The sequence below is a fragment of the Lolium rigidum genome, chromosome 2, assembly GCF_022539505.1.
Source record: "Lolium rigidum isolate FL_2022 chromosome 2, APGP_CSIRO_Lrig_0.1, whole genome shotgun sequence".
In the NCBI taxonomy this organism is placed as follows: domain Eukaryota; kingdom Viridiplantae; phylum Streptophyta; class Magnoliopsida; order Poales; family Poaceae; genus Lolium; species Lolium rigidum.
In genome coordinates, this window is record NC_061509.1 from 68,002,724 (window position 1) to 68,024,406 (window position 21,683).

Sequence of the window (21,683 nt, forward strand, 5' to 3'; positions counted from 1 at the left end):
ACAATAACACAAAATATACAAATCACGCGCAGTCAAGCCTCATACAAACCACAAACAACAGTTTCAACAGATGTCTCTATGATACCAGAGAGAATGCACATACAACTAGTGTGCACTACCATGTATTATAGTACATCTATTGGACTGATTGTGTCACATGTTAATCCTTGACATAGGCAACATTACTATTTACCAAGGAGCATGCATAACCAATATGGTTGTACTTGCACACAAACATCAGGCAAATGCAAGACCATCCCCTCAACAAAAGATGCACTAGTCAACGACAGATAGAAGAATATAGTGAAATCAATAGGGGGATCATACCCACACATGAATCAAAGATACATCTTACACTACCAAAGAGATGCACAATCAATGTGTTTGTACATAGCACTAGGTATTACAAGATTGTCCCTTCGGCACAGTGTGCTAGACTTTAATCATCAGCCAAATGAGTGCCTCATAAGTACACACAAAATCGAGAATCAAGCTGAGGTTGGGTGGTTAGGAGGGTGGTTGTACCCCAGCCCACCAGAGTTCAAACCTCAAACCTCAGGTTTGACATATGAGTGTCTCATAAAGGCCGAATATCCATTCAGTGGCAGGCGACGTTCCCGTCGACAGCGAGACGTTTACGGTGACTTCGTCAATTCAAGATCCAGTCCGTCGGCTCAGTCTTCCGAAGATTCTCATAGGGGTAGGGTGTGCATGTGGCATTCATAGGGTTGAGTGTATACGCGTGTACGTGAGCGTCTGCGTTTGTACTGCGTTTCTCGAAAAAAAATGTACACACAAAATCAAAGATATGATCCTACTGAACCAAGGAGCATGCACAACCACCGTTTTTGTGCATAGCACTTGGTTTGAAAGGAACATCCCTTCAACAAAAGGTCTACAAATTAATCCTCGGCATGACCAAAATAGTGAATATCATAATAGAAATGTCTTATAGGAACTTTGCAAAATCACATATGGAAGTGATGTCTACTATACCAATGAGCATGTGCAAACTGTGCATTTGTACCTACAATAGGTACAACAGATCATCACTTCCACACAAGGTGCTAGATTTTAATCATTGGCCAAATCAGTGAACATAACTGTGTTTGTAATGCCTCATAGTTAGTACTGTGTGTCCAAGATCAATCATAATAGCATGCACTTGATGCAAACCATTTGGGATCTACGATCCTATAGTTTTCTTAGAGTGGGGTGAGGGCTTATCACCATTGACAAAGTGCATCATCGGCGTTGATGAACAGCTTGGCGAGAGGGGGGGGGGATCAGCCGCTGGCGTGCTTTTCCGTTGTCGTTGGTCGCAGTGGTGCTCTTCGATGTGCCGGGGGCAGTGGAACTGCCGATGGTAAGAGGAGATTGAGAGGTGAGAGGATCTATAACACGCATTATAGAAAACATCGCATCGTCTCACGCTCTTCATCCCTTGTCCAGCTGCTTGCATCTGAATGCCCTATTTGCGCTCGCCCAAACATGTCCTGACGGAAAATCGTAGGTTCAAGCGTTCCTCCGAGGCTAATTTTGGGGCTGCTTTGAGAACCTTGTATGCAAGCCCAAGAATCTAGATATTGGGCTGGCTTGGCTGTTTTGTGGGCAGTCAAAAGAGGCCCCTATTGTTTGATTGGATTTTTTTATGTTTCCTTGCGCATATATTTTTATGTTTTCCAAATACAAGTTGTGTAAAAAAATAAAAGAAATACGTCATGCCCAGAAACTAAAAGAAAATTTACATTAAATGAGTTCCTCACTCCAAAGTCCAAACCTTGTGGTCCAAACCGCCATAGACGGAGGGTCTGGTTGACCATACTGGGCCAGGGCCCATCCTTTCCCTTGACTTTCACATGGAAATCTGGATTATTTGGGCCCACCTAGAGAAAATGGCTACTATATATGCTTATTCGGCCCATTATAGTTAAATTGGTCCAGTCATGCTTATGTTGCCACTGCAAACCGCCTAAGCAACTAGGGTAATAATTTCATAAAAAAGGAAGTTTGATTAGCTTCTTACGAGAGGAAATATGATAATGAATAGAAGCACAAAGGGGACTCTAATTTTTTTTGAAGCTGGACAGTGAGTTTCCTCACTGCATTTTTTTTTATGTTTTAGTATAAAGAGTTGTGTACATGGCTGATGCTAGAGGGCAACATCATGGCAAAACACAAAAGCTAACAGTATGTCTATACAAAGTTGTCCACCCATGCCGATTCAGATATGACTTGTGTTTTGCTTTATGAACCAACATAGCTAGTTCATCCTTGAACTTTCTTCTACAACGATAAAAACTTGGAGCTACTCCTTTGAAGATAAAATCATTCCTAGTAGTCAAGATAGTCCAGGAGACCAGGAGATAAGCATAATAAGCTCCATAAAGAATGGCTGTCGAATTTACACCTTGAGACACTAACAAATATCATGAATATAAACGTTTAAGCTAGCAAGAGGTGGAGCCCATCCTGGGCACAAGTATCTCCAACAATGAGCAGCAAAGGGACAAGTAAAGAAAAGATGATTTCTAGTCTCTAGGACAGAGTCGTGACACATGATGCAAGTGTAATCGGCCATAACAAAATTCTTCCACTGCAACAATGCCGGAGTGTTCAAACGATTGTGTATGAGCAACCAGAAGAAAACCTTGTGCTTAGCTTGGGAACAACTTTTTCCAGAGCCATGTAATGGCTGGGATAACAGGCTGTTGCTTCATCAGACTTCTATACACAGAAGAGACCTTGAGCTTAGAAGTGCTGCAATTGACCACCCATTTGTCCTTCTCCTATGATAGCTGAGTAGAACCCAACAGATGTTGTAGTTGATGATATTCTGCAAGAGCTTCAGCTGAAAAAGGCAAGTGAAAGAGGGAAGCAACATCAGTAGTAGTGAGAACCTCTAGAACTGAGAGTGAAGCATCCTTGAAAAAGGATAAAAGATAGGGCCATTTGCTGGATAAAATACCCAGAAACCATTTTTCTGTTCAGAACAAAATGGTATTTCCACTCATGAGTGAACATGTTGCCGAAGATTTGTAGACCACTAAAGACTTAAGACAGTCTCTCCACCAGAATGAGATATCCCTGATCCAAAGAGGAGGCAAGGAATTTTGATAATAAAGTTCCCATACTAGATTTACCCAAGGGATATTCTCCTTATTAGAAAATTTATGAATATGCTTCATCACTAAACAATCATTCTGCACAGAGAGCTTGAAACTCCCAAACCTCCTTGATTCTTTGGCCTACATACCATATCCCAGGATGCCAGGGGATGAGTTTTACTACCCAAATCTTTGTTCCTCCATAAAAAATGTCTTCTGTACTTATCACATTCATCAAGAACCCACTAATAAATCTTTAGAGTGCTCATACAGAAAATTGGCAAGGAGGAAAGGACAGAATCTACCAATCTAAGTTTACTGCCATAATTCAAATACATGGAACATGAGGGCAGTATTCTATGAATGCACATGATAAGAGACATGAAGTATTCCTTTCTAGGCTTAGGGGAAAACCCAAAAAAATTAGAGAGATATTTCCTAACTGACAATTCAGAGGAGAAGTGAAGATGGGAACTCTATCTTCAGAAATATTAATGGGTATCAAGTTTAACTTAGCATAGTTCACCTTGAGACCAGATGCAACACCAAAAGTGAGAAACAATTCTTTAAGATCCAATAACCGAGGAACATCAGCTTGCATGGTAACAAGGGTACCATCAACATGTTGCACTATGGGGAAGTCTGAAGAACACTACAGCTAGGGATAAAAACCTGTGAACATGCCCAGATATCATAGCATGATTGACCAAAGATTGCAATGTATCAGCAGCCAGACCAAAGAACAAAGGGGACAAAGGGTCCCCTACTCCCCTTGCCTCACTCCTCTTTGACATTTAAAAACAGACCTGGCACTCCATTGAGCAGAACTGCAGAAGTGGCAGAAGATAAAATTTGCTTTATCTAGTAGTACCATTTTAGCCCAAAACTTCACATGATACCACAGTACCACTCCTCAAATTTATACGTTTGTTACTATTCACAAGATGTGTGTTTACAATCCCTAGAATTTTCATAACAAAATTTGAAATACACACATATCAACGAAATAGACAAATCTATAATGACATGAATAGTGTCACAAAAATACAAAAGCACAAATGACAATGTTATTTCTCTCCATGTGTATTTCGAATTTGTTCTAAATATTCCAAGGATTCTACAAACATATTTTGTGAACACTCACAAAAAAACAGAAACTTGTAAATTTGAATTTTGAGTAGTGGTATCATGGTATCATGTAGGAATAGGAAAGCACATAGGCATTGTAAGAAAAAAAAAATGGTTTTTGGTCTTCGGTCCTGAAACATCACAAATGACACTATATTATTGAGGAAGAAAGGAATTATTCTATTGCATCAGCTCTTAGTGTTGATTCATGATATATCTCGTCCCTACAAACCGAATGACCCTAAAATTACTAAATTAGTCTGAAATTAAATCCCCAATCAGAACTTATCCCGGTTTAGGAGGTCTACTATACGCCTATACCATTCAACGGGGAGGGGGAAGTATACTCTCTCCATTCACAATAATAAATCATTTTGGATAATGACACGGTCATCAACATCGTTGGAGTACTGATTTTTATTATTATAAGTATAAAAAGAACAGATTATAATATTCGAGAAAAAAATAAGCCATATAAATAGTTTGGGGGGAAAATGGACTGTCCTCAATCTTTGCGGGGATTTACCCATATTCCTTCAGAATTTATTTTGCATATGCACAAAATTGAGAAAGCAGGAGGAGAAACCATTTGTTTGAGGCATTTACGGTAATTTTTTTTAATGATTTTGCCATTCTCTCTGTTCACCCAATTCAGTGACACAACAGCCCGGATAGCGAAAACATACTACAAAAAAGGAAACGTCCGCAGCAAACCCTTGTGTGAACTTGTATATATAAGGTCAAGTGTCAACGCTGATAAGTGACCCAACTCTTAAGTCAGAACTAAATACAGTTGCAGCAAATCTCTTTTAAACATTCTTGCACTTCAGGACCTCAATCCAGGCCACTTTAATCCTGGCCGTCCATTCTGTCAACGTGGTGCGTTCTGAGCCGTCCAATCTTCCGATCGAACCATCCTGGCCGTCGGATGAGATCCTGGGTACTTCTCATGTGGTCCGAGCCGTCCAAACCTCGCGACCCCTCTTCACCGCCCGTGCCATACCCGCCCAGACGCTGACATGGGGGGGGGGGGGGCTGCTTTCCTCCGGGCCCGGCTGTCAGCGGCTGGGGGTACGTGCGCGCGTCCGTGTCGGTCCGCAGCTCGTCGTGTGGTGGCTCCGCATTTCATAACATATCCACAATAATGCCTAGAACGGTTTAATCTTTCACTGAGCATTAGTGAATATATAAACAACTCTCTCATTATCATTTCAAAATGATTGAATAAACATGTAGAGAACCATAATTGTTCCCTTTCTTGGAAAAGATACAAACACCGACCACATCGGCTATGCTCCCATTTCGAAAAAAAAAACACCAACCCACAACATCAGAAAATGCTCATAATGTTAAGCCGGCTTACATATTCGCAAAAAATAGACATGTGCAGCAAGGAAGATCCTTTCTAAGTGCCCAAAACAAAATTTAGGAGCCTCCATGAAACCATATTGTTTTTCTTCCGATGAAATCATATTGCTTGACTGCCTATTATATTAATTAAGTCAAAAATCACCATTATTCCCATAAGAGTACAGAGCCTAGACCTCCGCCTTCCTGTAGATAATGTTCAGCGCATCAGTGTATAAGGCCACCAAATTTGACAGCACAGCAAGCACTATCATGGTTATAGCTAAAATCTTGTCGCGCTTGGTTGCAACTCCATAAGAATCCCTACAGAACAACAAGCAGAACAGTAAGCCAGGGGCACCTACAAGCTGGGGACTTGTATGGCACAAATAAAATTGTTAGTTACCTCAGTATGATCATAGCAGGAAATATGAAGCCAATAAGGACAGCAGCCGTGGCACCGGTGACTTGGAACGCATCCCAGATGCTCGGTATGAAGTTAGCAGCAAGATAAATCACAACAAGGAGTGAGATTGAGATAATGGTGAACCTTCGGTTGTCAAGAGAAATGTGCCCTGAGGTGGGGAATAGCAGTCCATCGAAGTTGAGCCTAAGGGCAAAGAAGACTATAGGGAAGACCAGCATGACATGGACAACATAGCTGACTCTCACTACATCATTGAAGACATCGCTGAATGGAATACGGAGGTCAGAGTCAAAATTAGCGAGCACATCGGACAGTGTACCCTCGCCAAAGAGGAGATACGCAAACAAGCCTGTCGCAACGTAGACAGTCGAACAGAGAGCCAGTGAAGTTTGCACTATGGGCTTCGTCTGAGTTCTATCTTCCAGCTCATTATCGATGCTGTGAACTGTCCAGTTATGAAAGGCACATGCTTAGACCTCAGAAAATAACAGCAAAAGCAAACCAAGTGGGTAGTAGGAGACACACCATTGTAGTGGCAAATGTAGGCAGTGACAAGAACCGGTACAGCTGTAAAGAGTTCCCAGATGGAATTATTTTCATCTATCTTAGGGAAGAGTTTAGGAATCTCAGCAGTTCCTTGGAAGAGTCTGACAATAGCGATTCCAGCAGTGATGACAACAAAAACCACAGCAAGAGCAACCGATATAGCAGATGTGTATTTCAATGAATCTATGACCAAAGATGTTTTATTAGTATTTAGTACAGATGCATAATATAAAATCACTTTCTATAATGTAGCAAATACTTACCCAATTTCTTAAAGCTCACCAATGGAGCAAACACAAAAATAGTCGTGGCGAGGAGAACAACCGGCCGAGAATTCCACAATTGAGATCCAAACCATCCCTCAAAGACACCACGGTGATGAACACCGTTTGTAGATGTTCCGGATAGCACATCACCTAGTAAAGATGAACAATCAGTACCAATAATAGCATGAGGCGAAGCATATGATCGGATATAATCAGTTCCTTCAAAAAAGTGAGAACATTTCCTCCTCTTCTTCCGATGTGCTTCCTAACACATCGCTTGGACACATGTTAAGAGTAATCATGTAGTACAGTGTAAGGAGGTAGATCAGACTAAAATCACAATTCGATTATTATAGAAGTATAGTGCTTAACAATATATATTATGGGAAATGGAAACCCAACCCTAATGAACAGATAATAATTAGCCTAACTGAACCAAATAATTTTTAGTAAGAAATATTGGAAGAACTATCATCAAATATGTTTGCACTACCAGTCATGTGTCATGTTAAACATGAATAATTAAGAAACTACTAAGCTTCCAAGGACTCCAGATTATGCAGCTTACTACCAATTTCGGACATTCAAAATACAAATGTAGATCATAACAAAAATGGGTTATGTGTATCCTAGGCATACCAATGATAATCATGTATACAATCATGACGCCGAGGTTGTTTATCACCACAGATGCTTGCAGCGCGATCCTCCCCCACCGACCAAAACTGTCGCCCATGAGCCGGCCATAGGACGTAATCTCGCCCTCGTGGCTGCACCTGAGCAGCATGTCAATGGACGCCTCCGTGAGAAACGCCAAGAGGACGATCATCAAGATACCAGGTACAATGCCTAGCATCTTGATGCTCGCCGGCAGGGCCATGATCCCAGCCCCTACAATGGTCGTCGACAGATTGAAAACCGCGCCAGAGAAAGAAGCTCCATTGAACTCGTGGATACTGTATCCCAGTATTCCATGTTCCTCGTTGAACGGGAGAAGTGGCATGGCCTCATCTCTCGTTTCACTAGATGAGGCGTCGCCAATCCCCATTTGCTTCGATCTCCTGTATGTGCAGACATTTTATATGAGAAAAAACTGAATATGGATGATGGAGTTTGTTTATTGCTTTTCTTCAATATATATATCCTTCTTTTTATAGGAACCTTGTTGTGAATTAAAGATAGCAGAATCCCAGTTCCATTTATCTTGGAAGAATACTGCTTCCGGTTATTCAGGAAAGAACTAAGATTTCAAGTTAGGACTCCCTAATGACACTTTGACAAGACAATGCCTAACTCTTATATAGTACTCCTACATAAGGTTTCATACAGGTTCACTCAGGAGATGTTCAGTACAGCAATGTGCAAATATTCATCACAACATTTAAAAATCATATAATCTCACCCAAATTTTAAGGAAGTTGTTCAGGGCATGCATAATGCCATTATGGGGTTACCAATCCGCTAACCCGATCGAATGGGGACAAAACCTCAGTCAGAAAACCCAATCCTACCAGAATGGATCTATGTCGACAACTAAAAACCAACAAGCGTACCATACATACCTCTCCAGAACCCCAACCGAAACCAGCGAAGAATGGAGACGACCGAGATCAATCAGGGAGAAGAATTCTGCGCGCGCAGGTGCGTGCGTAGTAGACTAGACGGAGTGCTCCCCCTCCTCTCCCACCTCCGTCCTTCTTATAGGCGAATGCCGCGTGCGGCGTCGTCTCCTAGCTAGAACTGGAAGGGTTCCTGCCTTCCTTGCCGCCGCGTCGAGCACCTGTCCGGTCCCTTTCGACAGAAATTTCAAAAGAAAAGTATTGAAACCCAGCCCAGATTGCCTTCCTGTCTTGTCTTCCAACAGTCGATCTTCGCTTCCTCTTACTTGCCAGATTAGTTTATTCTCTGGCCGGTTGCTTGCTTGCCGCCACGCCTTTTCTAGCGACGGGAGTGTCTTGCTGGTTCTTATCCTCGAGATGGACGGAAATGTCGAACCGTGCGGCGCCGCCGGTGAGCGTGGTACCCCGGCGAAGAAGACGATGACGACGAGAGCGAGCGGGACGGATCTACCGCCTGCTTGCCGATAGGACTGTCTGTTACATAGAGAGAGCTGCAGGTAGCCCGAGCGAGTTTTTTCATGCTGGTTTCGAGCGAGTTTTGTTACTACAATTTTGACCCAACTCTGAACGGCACATGCTAGATCTACACTTCAAATGTATGCATCCGTGGCACGCCAAAATGAAGAATGATCGGAATGGTTTAGAGCGAGTTTGTCATTGTGGTTAAAATAGCCGGCTATAGCCGATAGCCGCGATTTTTTTTAAAGCTATGAAAGACTATAGCCGGGCTATAGCCATATAGCGGATTTGCTAAATAATAAAAAAATTTGGGCATCATATAGTCATATATATATATATCAATAATTCACAAATTAATAACATAATAACATCTTCACATAGGAGATACACATAATAGTTCACACATAGTTAAATACATAGTTTTGTCCAAATATTACAACATCATTACGTAGTTTAGGACATAGTTACGCCCATAATTACATAACTAGAGCTTAGTGGCTATTTCGCCAAGCAAATGGGCCGGCCGACAGAAAATTTTGATCCAAAATTTGGGCCCATTAAGCGGGAAGTTAGCGGCTATGAGGCTAAATTAAGGCTAAATAGCCTTAGCCGGGCTATTAGCGACTATTTCTGTTATAGCCTCTAAAGTCTCTAGCTATAGCCGCAGGCCTCACGAAAGACTATAGCCGGGCTATAGCTGGCTATAGCAGGCTATTTTAAACAGAGGTATCATGGAGATCAGAAGAAAAATGTGAAGTAGCCAGAGAGTCAAAGGCGTGGCTGACAGAAGGAATGGAATTGCGCTCTGGCTGAACGGCTGTTGTGGGAGCCATGATGAGCCATAGCTAGCGAAGTCCACCATGTTTTTCTTTGGAGGGGCTGGAAATGGACATGACTAAAATACTCCCTTTGTACTGATCAGCGATAATTAATATGGATCGGAGGGAGTGTAACTTTTTTTAACATACTCTACACCTTTATATCACAACGAGAAAACAACAACGTCGTTGAACTTTCAGATTGCATCTATCTGACGTGTCAATATGCTGTGAGCTTTGTAGTAAAAAGGAAAAAAAAACGAATTCAATTTTCACCCAACAATTGTGCATTTATGAGACAAATTATCCTATCTACTTTTGCCGAAATGTCCCATTTAAGAAAAATATGAACATGCTGTTGTCCAATTTTAGCATTCACTGTGTGTTGTTGGATAAGGGCAACATATTCAACGCGGCCTTGTCCCCAACCATATCTAGCCTTCATATCACAATACATTCTATTACTCGTCGCCATTTTCATAATTTCGAGCACCAATCATAGCCTCACACGTTGCCAACAGACACACATCAGAAAAAGAGGATCGGAAATTTCCGAAAGGAGTAATCTACATAAGTTGTCACTAGTTGGGTGTCACGAATGCACAACTAAATGGTCAAAAGTAAAATTCAGTCCAAAGGAAAATTTGCATTTATTCTCTTTCCGACCAAAATGACCAGGCCAATTCCTGATCCACGCCACCTCCCTCTCCATCCATGGAAGACGATAGCGATGGCGAGGGTTCCTACGACAACCCTTTCGAGGGTACCATCAACAACGATGAATCCTGCGGCGATCCTTTCGACGCCGAAGAGGGCGACGACGGATGCCTAGGGTTATGCGGAGATCTGTCCGAGGAGGAGGACGACGACGACAACAATGGCGAGGGGACGTGCGTAGTCCCTTGCTGCTTCGAGGGTGACGAAGAAGATGACATCGAGGATCTATGCATATCCCCCTGCAACGATGACGATGGGGAGAGCGTGGAGGATCTCAAAGCTGGAGTTGATGCCGATGCAATGGAAGCGACCCTTTTAGCGTCGACCTTGTCGAGGATCATGGCTTTGTAGAAGTTGTGCACCTCCAGAACCCAGGGATCCATTCCCAATGTCGAGGCGGTCAAGAGCATGAAGTCGTCTTTGTGTTTCTTCACGACGACACACTCCTTCTCAATCTGAATCTTCTCTTCTTGCTTTTGGAGTAGCGCCGTCCACCTCTCGTCGGCCTTCTGGTCTCGAATGAGCAGGTTCAAAGAGGCATCAGCGAGGCACTTGTTGATCCATGACTGGATCTTCTCGGTCGACGCTGCTTCAAGCGTGGTATCCGTGGCCGCGTTGTTGCCGATATGGCGCCGTGCCGATGCTGCAAGCGATGCATCTAGATCAATGATTCCATCTTTGCCCCTCGCCAAGGACATACGCGTCGACCTCCACTTCTCACAGGTTTGGATCTTGCTATATCAATGCAGCAAGACAAATCCTCTATGTCATGATCCTCATCATCATCAACATCAACATCAACATCAACGACTTTGCTAAGCCTTACCCTTTTGGTGTGGTCTCGTAGTTCCTTCGAACCCACTTCTCATTTCCGTGTAGTTCCTTGTAGCAATGTTGCAAATCTAAGGGTTTTTGTACACCTTTCTTGTTCATTGCTTGTAGATGTCTTGTTGGAGAAGTCCATACTCGGAGATTGGAAACCCTACTCGGTGGTGCATTGTTCACCGCATAAACGGGCCCGACCCATCGGTTGCAATGCTCAAGTATTGTGCCCCAACGATGATCAAGTGAGCCTTGGGTTCAGTTTGATGGAACATCGATGGTCTTGTGGTAGTGCTCGTCAATTCTCTTCCAAAACTTGTCCTTTGATGCACCAAGCGACACGTTTATCCAAGCATAACACGATGCAACATCTTCCTCCTCATTGTAGTTCCTTGACCTTTTGCTCTTGGCGCCGACACATGGGGTGTTTGTTGATTCCTCCACCTCGGTCACCTCTCCTCATCATCATCCACGCCGGCCACCTCTTCCTTGATAACAAACTCCTCGGCCACCTCTTCATCCATACCACTGAAATGGATATCATTGAGCCCTTGCGAGGACGAGGAATCCAATTGTGACATGAATTTCGTGATGCCAAGCTCGGTCAGACTCGGTTGAGAATGACCGACCTTCTTCTTCTTCTTCTCCTCCGTCATCTGTGAGTGAGCCTTCATGGCCTCCATCGGCTTTCGCGCCCGCGTGCCACACAACAACGAAATAAGAGCAAGTTCAATAGTGTAGCGAGCTGATGGCTATAAGCAATATGCCACATCATCTATAGTCAATATATAGCTAACATGTATAATAGTTGGCTCTAAGAATGGACTACTTTATCAATACATGGCCCACTATTTAGTCTCACAAAATGTTTAGGAGCACGTGCTAGAGTTGGCTCTTGCATTATAGCTCACTCACCTTCTCTCTCTTCTTCTCTCCCCCTCCAACTAAGCATATATATTATATTTAAATTTTTATAGCCTGCTGACTAAGTAAGTTTTATTGTACTTGCTCAAAGGCATTTGCATTTATTTCCAGTTGCGAGCCAATGCGACCAGGCCAAGCCTCCGGTTGGCAGTTTGGCAGTTTGTGAGCCCAACCAGGCCCAGCCGCCCAGCCGGAGATCCCAAAAGGCCAAAACTCACCTACTCAGATCTGATTGTCCGGGCCCCACATTGTCTGAGACTAGAACCCCCATCCACGCCGCCGCCCTCTCCGTGACTCCGTCCATGGGAGAATACAGCGACGGCGATGGCTTCCCTTTCGAGGACGCCAGCGACGGCGATGGCTCCTGCGGCGAGGAAGAGGACGACGACGGATGCCTAGGCTTATCCAGAGGTCCCTCCGACGAGGAGGACGAGGACGGCAGCAACGGCGAGGGGATGTGCGAAGTCCCTTGCTGCTTCGACGACGACGACGACGAGGAAGATCGACGATATCGAGGGCGAGGAGTTATGCGACGAGGAGGGAAATGGCGAGGACCTCGTCGACGACCCGTGCGATGAAGACGACTACGAGGGGGACGTGGAGGCCGAGGATCTGTGCGAGGACCCCTCCTCCAACGACGGCGAAGAGGGGGAGCGGGAGGTGGTCACCGTCTCCGGCTTCTCTATCGCTGATGGTTCCCACATCTCTGAACCCGTCCTGGATGATTCCTCCTCCTCCTCCTACTCCTCCTCCTCCGACGACGACGAGGACGACGTCACCGGCTCCGAGAGGTTCATGCCGATCGCGTTGCCGCTGCGACCAACACCATCACCCTGGACCACCGCCCATTTTTTGGAAGCAGTTGCAGAGCACACCGACTCCGACGACGACATTGGTTACGACACCGACGACACCGACTACGACGACGACGAATACGAGCAACACAGGCTGCCGGCGTCGCGCGCGGCGGTGGAAAGCTTACCGGAGGCGGCACTCGACGAAGAGGAGGCCGCGTGTGGCTGCGCGGTGTGCAAGGATGTCTTTGCGCCAGGGCAGCGCGTCGTCCGGCTCCCCTGCAAGCACTACTTCCATGGCGACTGCATCTGGCCGTGGCTCGCCATCAGGAGCACTTGCCCCATGTGCCGGTATCAGCTCCCCACAGACGATGCTGAATCTCGACGGGCACCGCAATTGGGGGCTCTAGTACCGGTGGCTCGTCACGGTGAAGCACAGCAGGTATGATCTTGGACACTGTGGTGGTAAATTCTTCACTGCAATGTCATGGTAGTGGTGTACTGCAGGAATTTGTGAAGGGCTGGAATATGGCTGTTTTTTTTTTTTTTGGAATTCAATGGCTGGTATAGCTTAATTTGTCAATGACATACGGTTAAGATATTCGTTTAGTTCCAGTATGCAATAGTCATGCAATTCCTATTATGCTCTAGTGACTGTTGTTTGTTTGCTTTCCTTATCCAAACTGGACATTTGACATTCAGGAAACTAAAGCTACCAGTGGTCTTTATATATTTGAAATCTGAATCAACTCGAGCATTGGCTTTTTTTCTAGAATGCATCTAAGACCAACAGTAGTCTCACATATGAACTGTAGGAAGCATAACAGAAGTATCTAGGAAACCAGATTTTAGAAGCCTGAAATCACATCAAACCACTGTGTTTATCCAACCAACCAACAAAAGGCCTGTGCTGGGAAATTGCCTGCAACGACAAGTTTCAGCTTGCGTTGGAACTCAAACTGGCTAACTGGCCACTGCTATCCTTGAACAAACTGGTATCAATCTGTTAGGCAATGTGGTTTAACCACCTTTTGTTACCAAGTTATATCTGTGTCGTCAGGTTTTTAGTACTATATATCAACGCACATCTTTATGTAGTCTTTAGGAATAGAATGCACAGGAGCATACCTATGATGAATGACCTTTTAGTGTCCAGGGTTGAACATTTACCGACAAGTCAATATCGATCTATCTATCCAGATTTATGAATTTTTTAGATCCTCGATGCTCTAATATCTGACAAAACTGTGGACATATGATGATGTCCTATTCTACTGTGCTTGTGTTTGAGATGGGGTAAATTTTGATCCTGCGGTTTATTCCATATAACAATCAGAGTACCCTACTGTCATATATTTACCAATTTTCATCTACTCCCCTTCTTTAGCTTCTGTTGGACTCTGCAACACAATTTTCAGGAAGGCTTGCTATCCAGCCCTGTTAAATGTTGGCAAGAATTGGCTTGCCAATTTTTTAGCAGAGGATTCTGGGGCCCTCACTTTGCCAACTATTTATTAAAATCCTGTGAGAGAGGTGGGTGTGTCTCCATTGGCAGCCAAAATTTTGGCAACAAACCAAACAAGTGGCGTAGAATCATAGGCTGCCAATTTTTTGGCATTGCAATTTTTGGCACCAACCAAATGTACCCTTAATAGTTTGTATATGTGGCCATCCAATATGACATATTATGATACCATAGAAAAATGTTTAAAATCATGTCTTTTTGTATATACTTAAGAATTGCTGAAGTTGGTTATCTGTGGCGCTCTTGCGACATATGAGTTGACTTCTACAATTTATTTATTCTTCAGAATATCCTGCGCATAACACGACCAGAACCAAACTGCTGCCGTGTTCTTTTTTCTCTCCTGTGCTCTGTTCTGTACCAGTGGTTGATAGTTCTACCATTTGGAGTATCCTGCAATGTCATGGTAGTGGTATCCTGCAGGAATTTTTGAAGGGCTGGAATATGACTGTTTGTTTTGGAATTCAATGGCTGGTATAGCTTAATTTGTCAACGGCATACGGTTAGGAGATTCGTTTAGTTCCAGTATGCAATAGTCATGCAATTCTTATTATGCTCCAGTGACTGTTGTTTGTTTGCTTTCCTTATCCAAAATGGACATTTGACATTCAGGAAATTGAAGCTACCAGTGGTCTTTATATATTTGAAATCTGAATCAACTCGAGCATTGGCTTTTCTAGAATGCATCTAAAACCAGCAGAAGTCTCACATATGAACTGTAGGAAGCATAAAAGAAGTATTTAGGAAACCATAAATTTAGTAGCCTGTCATCTTAATGTATACTGTATACATGAAACCGCTGTGTTTATCCAACCAACCAACAAGGAAGAGGCCTGTGTTGGGTACTTGCCTGCAAAGAAAAGTTTCAGTGTGTGTTTTAACTCAGACAGATTAACTGGTCACTGCTATCCATGAACAAATTTGATGGTACCAATCTGTTAGGCAATGTGGTTATCTGTGGTGCTGTTGCAACATATATAGTTGACTTCTACAATTTATTTGTTCTTCAGAATATCCTGCGCATAACACGACCTTCAGAACCAAACTGCTGCCGTGTTCTTTTTTCTCTCATGTGCTCTGTTCTGTACCAGTGGTTGATTGTTCTACCATTTGGAGTGAGTTTATCTGTCGGCCATATCCACGAAGCCTGCTTGGGTAGTTTCTAGTATGTAAACGATGCTTGGATCTGATAACTCTTTACATTTCGACAGAGCGGAGACAGAGATGGAGGCGACGGCAGTGGAGCCAGCATAGGTGGAGGGGACATTGATGTGGCCAGAGGCCACGGCAATACGTAGAGGATTCTGTCGTCCGATGACAGCGTTACTGACCAGCTTAGCGCGTAGTAGACTGCACTGTCATTCAATAACAGTCCGTCCATGACCTCTGTAAAACTCAATGGGATGCTCGGCTTCAGCACCCTGGAGATGGTTGATCAAAACCTGACTAGTCCTAATCCGTCTATTCTTCTCAGTCAGTCTGTAATCAAAACTAGAGATGATGTTGTAGATGATGTTCTAGGAGGTGCTTTCCTCAAAATTCAGGCAATTGTGAAATAGCAAAAACGAACAATTTATCTATCTCATAATAATCTGCTATATGCTCCATGTCAACATAGGAGGAAAATAATAGGTCGCCACATTAGTAGTACAGTAGTAATATATGTCCATCTGGCTATTAGCCATAAGAATGACACGGTGCATTTCTATACCTAAGCTATATCTCTAGTCTCTCCTCTGTACACTCTGCAGCAGCTAATTCAGCCTCATCCACTCCCATGCCATCGAGCTTCCTCTGCAGCTCCGAGGCTTCCTCCCGGAGCTGGGCGCTCTCGCGGGCCACGCGGCCGTGCTCAGCGATCACACGGTTGAGCTCGACGAGGAGCTTCTGGTTCGCCGCACGGAGCCGCACTGCCCGGGACGAGAGCTCGTCCAGCCGCCTCTGCTTCCTCACCCGCGATCGCTTCGCGGACTCGCGGTTCGACGCCAGCCGCCTCGTCTTCCGCTCGTCTCCCTTGCCGCTGCCCGTGGCGTGACCGTGCACCTCGCCGTCCCCTGGAGACGACCAGCCGACGGCGGCGTCGCTGTCGCCGCCATTGCAGCTAGTGTATGGAGCTACCATGTCCGCTAACGAAGCGAAACCGTACTGCCCATGCGTGATGATGCGAGGATCGTAGTCCAGTGGCAGGAGCACGCCGGCGGCTCCGAAGCCGCCGGAGTGTTGGTACGCAATGCCACAGGCGGCGCCCCGGGTGCCGTGGCGCTGCATGCTTGGAAGGGGAGGAGAAGGCAGGAAGGTCTGTGATTGCATTGGTGGATTTTAGTTTCTTGCTCGAATGAATGGAGCGGGAGATCGAGCAGAGATGCGCTGCTTTTAAATTGGGAGGAAAGCAGAGCAGCCTCTAAAGTTGAGGAGACTGTGCATACATAGCTGGTGATGTGAGCAAATTTGTCTTCCTTTTCTCTCAACTTTGTGCTTGTGGGTGTTTGAGAATTACAATCCTCTTGATTTGTAGTTTTGTCGTGAACATGTCGGCGTCTCAGCAAAAGGTGGACTTTGTTGAAATGTTCTTTTCTGCGTGGAAATTCTGTCGAAAGTAACGGCTAGCTATCTGCTCTGTTCTAGGTGCAACCTGCACAGCACACAAAATGCTTAGTTTCTCATATGGTATTGCAGAGTTCAGTTGCATGATCATGAGCACAGAGGCCACCCGAAATAGAACAGTTAAAATTAGGTGAGAAACATTGTGGACTCATGTGCATGCATCTTTTTTGGACTTAAACTTTAGTGAAATATTAGTGCAATTTTTATTTTCAAACCATGCAAAATGAGTGGTCCTTTGGGGAACCCAGGACCAAACTTAACTAGATATAAGTCAGGCTTGAACCATGGCTGGACATCCCGCCACATCATGGCGCCTGTTTTTAGTTTGTAGGTTTTATATATGCACTGCACAATATTGGTGTTTGGATGTTGATCCAAGGACTTACAGAACAGTATGACAATAAAGAAAATTTCAAGCAACTGATGGGTAGACGACCCCAATGTTTTATTGCTGTTTCCCACAAGAAAGTTGTTTTTATGCCATTTCTAGATGATATAGAGAAAAACGGAGCAGCTTTCCCCCCCCTACGAGTGCATATGCTGCTCTTACGGTCTTAGGGCAGGTTAGGTACTTAGTTATCTCTGAAGCTAATATAAGAGATATACACATGGTGGAGAGGTCACCGGTAGATTGACCAAACAGTTTCCAAGCTATACGGAACATGCCTGGCCACAGATGACGCTGTCACATCTTTACGCAGATGGACCAAAGGCGATGGCTTTACTTTGTCACAATGAACAGTTTGGGCAAATTGCCTGGTACATAGCTACTCATATAATTGTTGAAGCATTAGTAATTACAATGGTGACAAGCATATTGAGCTGTCCGTTCTGTCAGCTACACCAAGCACACTATATGTTTACAAGCATACATCATTTACTAGGCGATATGTTTTGCTAGATTTAGATTCATTTACACCAAATAACGTTCCGGTTTAGATGACGTCCCCGTGATAGACTTCTCCTTCTTTAGAGTTGTCATTTCGGACATGCCGCACCTGATTTTTTGTTGGATTTGTTGGGCTTCCCCTCTTTTGGTCAGACCTTTTTTTCATAATTTTGTAATATATGCTGTAATAATCTAGGCTGCATGCATAGATGATGCAGATGCTGTGGTGTTAAGCTTCCATTATCCAAATATATATTTTTTTCGCGTCGCTGAACGTAGGTGTCAAAACCGTGAGCAGTCAAAATAGATACTAGTGTATTTCTTATCTCCAGAACATAGGTGGCGAAAGATGAGCGGATAATTATTGAATCACACATTTTTATCTGTATTTAATATGATTTACCTTGCATAATAATATAAGTTCATAACCTTTTCCACAACAGACAATCATTCACATGTGACATCATTCTTACTTTACACATGGTATGGATCTAACGGCTTGGTAGTGACTGGTGGGAGATTTTGTTTCTTTACCTATACAATAGTGCAATGATTGTTTTACCCTGATTTATCCATTAGACAACGAAGTTAGCATATGCATCTGTGACTATATCTGAAGTAACTCTTGTTACTGAGACAGGAAAAAAGCTTATGTTGCTGTCGATCAAAAGGCAATGATTGTATAGGCGACTCTTGTTGACTTTCACTTTTTAGCATCAGCCATATTCTTGTTGAAGCATACTACGCACCCTTGATCCTTAATTTCCCCTGTATGCTCCACACGAAAATAGGCATAGATCCCATGGTTGGCTGGACTTAAGATCTAGACCACCAATGTCGTAAATAACAATAATAAAGATAGCTCTCACTGCACAATTTTTTCTTTCTAGGTCTTAGTACAGAGATTGAATTAACACTTACACACGTAAAATTCCGTCAAAACCCTGCTCTCTTAGGAAGGCGGTCTCTCTTCGTGGCACCCGTCGTTTTTCGTTCATTGTCTCTTCTGTAGTTCAGTTAACTTGTAACTCTCTCTTTTTCTACATATCAATGAAAAGATGCACTCCCAGCCTTTTTTTCAAGAAAAAAGGTCTGCTACTATGTTTCTCAAAACAAGAAGAAAAAATAGATTTCAAATCTTACGCTGATTTTTCTAACTTTTTAGGTATGTTTTATAACTTGGCCCTGATGTGATGTAAGTTTAAAGTTTGACATATGTTGTAAGACTCCCTCCCGTAATCACGAAATGGTCCACAGACCAGAACTGATATTTTGGTGCGGCTGGGTTCTGAAAATTGGCTCTAATGCTCCACATCCATTGGCCACTAGGCATTCAGGTAATGGGTATATAAGTCACTTTTATGGCTTATTTGGACTGAGAAAACTTATGATCAATTATAGTATCGATTTTAGTATGAGTACCGAGCTGTTTCTATGAAGTTCCTATTTTTATTAGATAGAACTCCTTAATTTTACCTCTTTATGGCATTTCGTTGAAATATTTTTGAAAATATTTAATGTATTATTGGTATTTCAGTTTCCTTCTCTATTACTCCCTCCGACACTTGTGGATCAGAGGGAGTAGAAAACTTAGTTGTAGAAAAGTTCTTAGAAATTTTCTTGACATTTGGAAAGTAACTTTTTTCCTACCATTACCGTTGCATCTTCCTGGCAAAGAAAGGATTAATCGTTTGATTAGCTGGCCAGATCCTAGTTGGCAAGTTTACATCTTCTTCTCCTACACGGCTAAGTATCTTGCGTGAGGCAACTACAGACCATTAATTAGCACCCGCTAGGTCCTTTAGGATAAAAGCTTGACCAAAAGCGCTTTTCCCTCTTGTCTGATGACGCCAGTGTCTGTGCTACCGAGCAATCAGAACAATCATTTAGCTATATACTATTGTTAATAGAGGATAGGGATGTGATTTTGTGTGCTAAGTAAGTGCCGTTTGATTTATCACAATAACAGGTAGTAGTGGTTTGGACTTTACATGAACCTATCTATATATGTATGCCTTTGCTAGAATTGCAAGTTGAGTAGTATTTAACACGTTTGTGCAACATCAAGTTAATTAGTTGTGTGGTGCCAAGCAAGAGTCCCAACGGAGAAGAAAGCTTTACACTGGTGTGCACTGCGATAAGAACTGCTCCTGCCGACTGCCAAGACGCGTCATGCATGATATTATGTTTTTTTTTCGAGAATGACAGGAGGAGAAAATACCCACCATTTGTTGCATGTCTTTTGAAAGATAACAATATAATCACATGAGTGCACATAAAGTGTGGATACCAAGAAGCAACCTAATAAGCATATTAGGCTGTCGAAAACAACAGTCACACTAAACACAAGCGCTGAGGTAGTTGAATGGGAGAACCTCTGTAGAATCTTCGAGTTGCATCCCTTCGAAGGGGGGAGGAGGACCAGGTGTCCTGGGCACCGGAACCCTCTGGGGCTTTCTCCACTCACTCAACATACCTCCGACTGTCGTAAGGGGCGTCAGTTACGTACATCAAGGAAGTTTGGCGAACGAGGGTGCCGCCCAAGATCTGAGTTTCCTGTGGCAATTGATCAGGGGGAAGCTACCGTTGGTGGAACAGGTGGCTAAGAGGCAGGGGCCATCTGACGGGAGTTGCGCTTTATGTGGCATGCTGGAGGATTGCGACCATATCTTCTTATCATGCCACCTGGCCAAGTTCATGTGGGCAGGGGTGCGGGAACTTCTCCCATGTAACTGGAATCCGACAGGGGTTGGTGAGTTCATTGCGATAGTCCAAGGTCTCTCCGGACCTTTAGGTATGCTAGCTTGGTTCGCCTTCGCAGCTCTAGGCTGGACGCTTTAGAACACACGCAACAAGCTAGCTATCGAAGGGAAGGTGATCGAACATCCAACTGACGTTCTCTTCACCATGTCTATTCACATGCAGAGCTGGAGGGTTCTGGTCAGACAGCTGGACAGGGACCTCTTGGACGAGGCGCTGGACGAGCTTAGGCGGTTCTACGCGAGGATGAGGACGGAGGGCTCTGGACTACTGCTATCATGTCGTCTTTATTTTCTTGTTGTGGGCTGCCTATGAAGCACTTGTATGAGACCTTAATCTAGAGTGTGGGTGTGTTGGTGATCTCGAAGTGTCATTGTATCGCTACTATGTTGCCATTATAGCTTTATCTATAAAGCCGGGCCAATAGCCTTATGTTTAAAAAGAAGAAGGGAAACACTAAGCTCCCAAATTGAAGGCATGACACACAAATGTACCACTGACATTTTGGCTGGTTTGAATTTACTAATTGTAAGGAGGGATGAACAATCACTTTTCCCTGAAAACACAGAATCTCTGTATGAGTCGAAAGAAAAAGGAGTTATTAAAACCAATCATGTGCACCGTGGAGGTCGAACCGAGTCGTGGTCCTTGTGATTAATGTAAAGCTAAGCAATTGGCAAATAAATCGGTCTTTCTATTCATTTTTCTGGCTGGCGTTTTGCTGTTATTATTCTCCTGTTCATGGACGCGCTTAATTTTATATGGTATGGTTGCTTACTCTCCACCGTTGTAGGAAAGATGATTGAGCGCTCGATTGCTTCTTTTTGCTCTTTTATTTTGCTTCAAAAGATGGCCAGGAGCACGTCACAGCACAGCACACCCTTCTTTTATTTTTCTTTCTGGAGTCAATCATTGGTGCATCAAGGAAAGC

General features: G+C 43.7%; 3 protein-coding genes across 5 annotated transcripts; 1 reads left to right on the top strand and 2 right to left on the bottom strand.

Moving 5' to 3' along the window:
* Positions 1 to 5,773: 5,773 nt before the first annotated feature.
* Positions 5,774 to 11,132, bottom strand: LOC124689838 (amino acid transporter AVT6B-like). Its single transcript, XM_047223303.1, has 6 exons — positions 10,681 to 11,132; positions 7,461 to 7,882; positions 6,819 to 6,971; positions 6,535 to 6,738; positions 5,989 to 6,454; positions 5,774 to 5,906 (listed from the first exon to the last, which is right to left on the bottom strand). Exons 1-6 carry the CDS (start codon positions 11,130 to 11,132, stop codon positions 5,774 to 5,776), a joined length of 1,830 nt encoding a protein of 609 aa, XP_047079259.1.
* Positions 11,133 to 12,451: 1,319 nt separating this feature from the next.
* LOC124686643 (E3 ubiquitin-protein ligase RNF181-like) lies at positions 12,452 to 21,133 on the top strand. 3 transcript variants are annotated; one of them, XM_047220550.1, is made up of 3 exons: positions 12,452 to 13,416; positions 15,510 to 15,614; positions 15,711 to 16,097. In XM_047220550.1, the coding sequence occupies exons 1-3, from the start codon at positions 12,976 to 12,978 to the stop codon at positions 15,795 to 15,797; spliced, it is 633 nt and encodes a 210-aa protein (XP_047076506.1). In that variant the 5' UTR covers positions 12,452 to 12,975; the 3' UTR covers positions 15,798 to 16,097. The 3 variants fall into 3 exon arrangements, with proteins under 3 accessions (XP_047076506.1, XP_047076507.1, XP_047076509.1); XM_047220551.1 differs by lacking the exons at positions 15,510 to 15,614; positions 15,711 to 16,097 and adding an exon at positions 20,918 to 21,133; XM_047220553.1 differs by lacking the exon at positions 15,510 to 15,614.
* Positions 15,985 to 16,966, bottom strand: LOC124686644 (ocs element-binding factor 1-like). Its single transcript, XM_047220554.1, has one exon. The coding sequence runs from the start codon at positions 16,807 to 16,809 to the stop codon at positions 16,216 to 16,218; it is 594 nt and encodes a 197-aa protein (XP_047076510.1). The 5' UTR covers positions 16,810 to 16,966; the 3' UTR covers positions 15,985 to 16,215.
* Positions 21,134 to 21,683: the final 550 nt, after the last annotated feature.

Coding starts and splice junctions, on each gene's coding strand:
- LOC124689838 (XM_047223303.1), bottom strand. CDS start 11,132: ATGTCCTTGGCGAGGGGCAAAGATGGAATCATTGATCTAGATGCATCG. Junction 6,972..7,460: donor TGTATACATGATTATCATTG/GTATGCCTAGGA, acceptor CATCTTTACTAG/GTGATGTGCTATCCGGAACA. Junction 5,907..5,988: donor CCTGCTATGATCATACTGAG/GTAACTAACAAT, acceptor GTTGTTCTGTAG/GGATTCTTATGGAGTTGCAA.
- LOC124686643 (XM_047220550.1), top strand. CDS start 12,976: ATGCCGATCGCGTTGCCGCTGCGACCAACACCATCACCCTGGACCACC. Junction 13,417..15,509: donor GTCACGGTGAAGCACAGCAG/GTATGATCTTGG, acceptor TTTGTTCTTCAG/AATATCCTGCGCATAACACG. Junction 15,615..15,710: donor TGATTGTTCTACCATTTGGA/GTGAGTTTATCT, acceptor ACATTTCGACAG/AGCGGAGACAGAGATGGAGG.
- LOC124686644 (XM_047220554.1), bottom strand. CDS start 16,809: ATGCAATCACAGACCTTCCTGCCTTCTCCTCCCCTTCCAAGCATGCAG.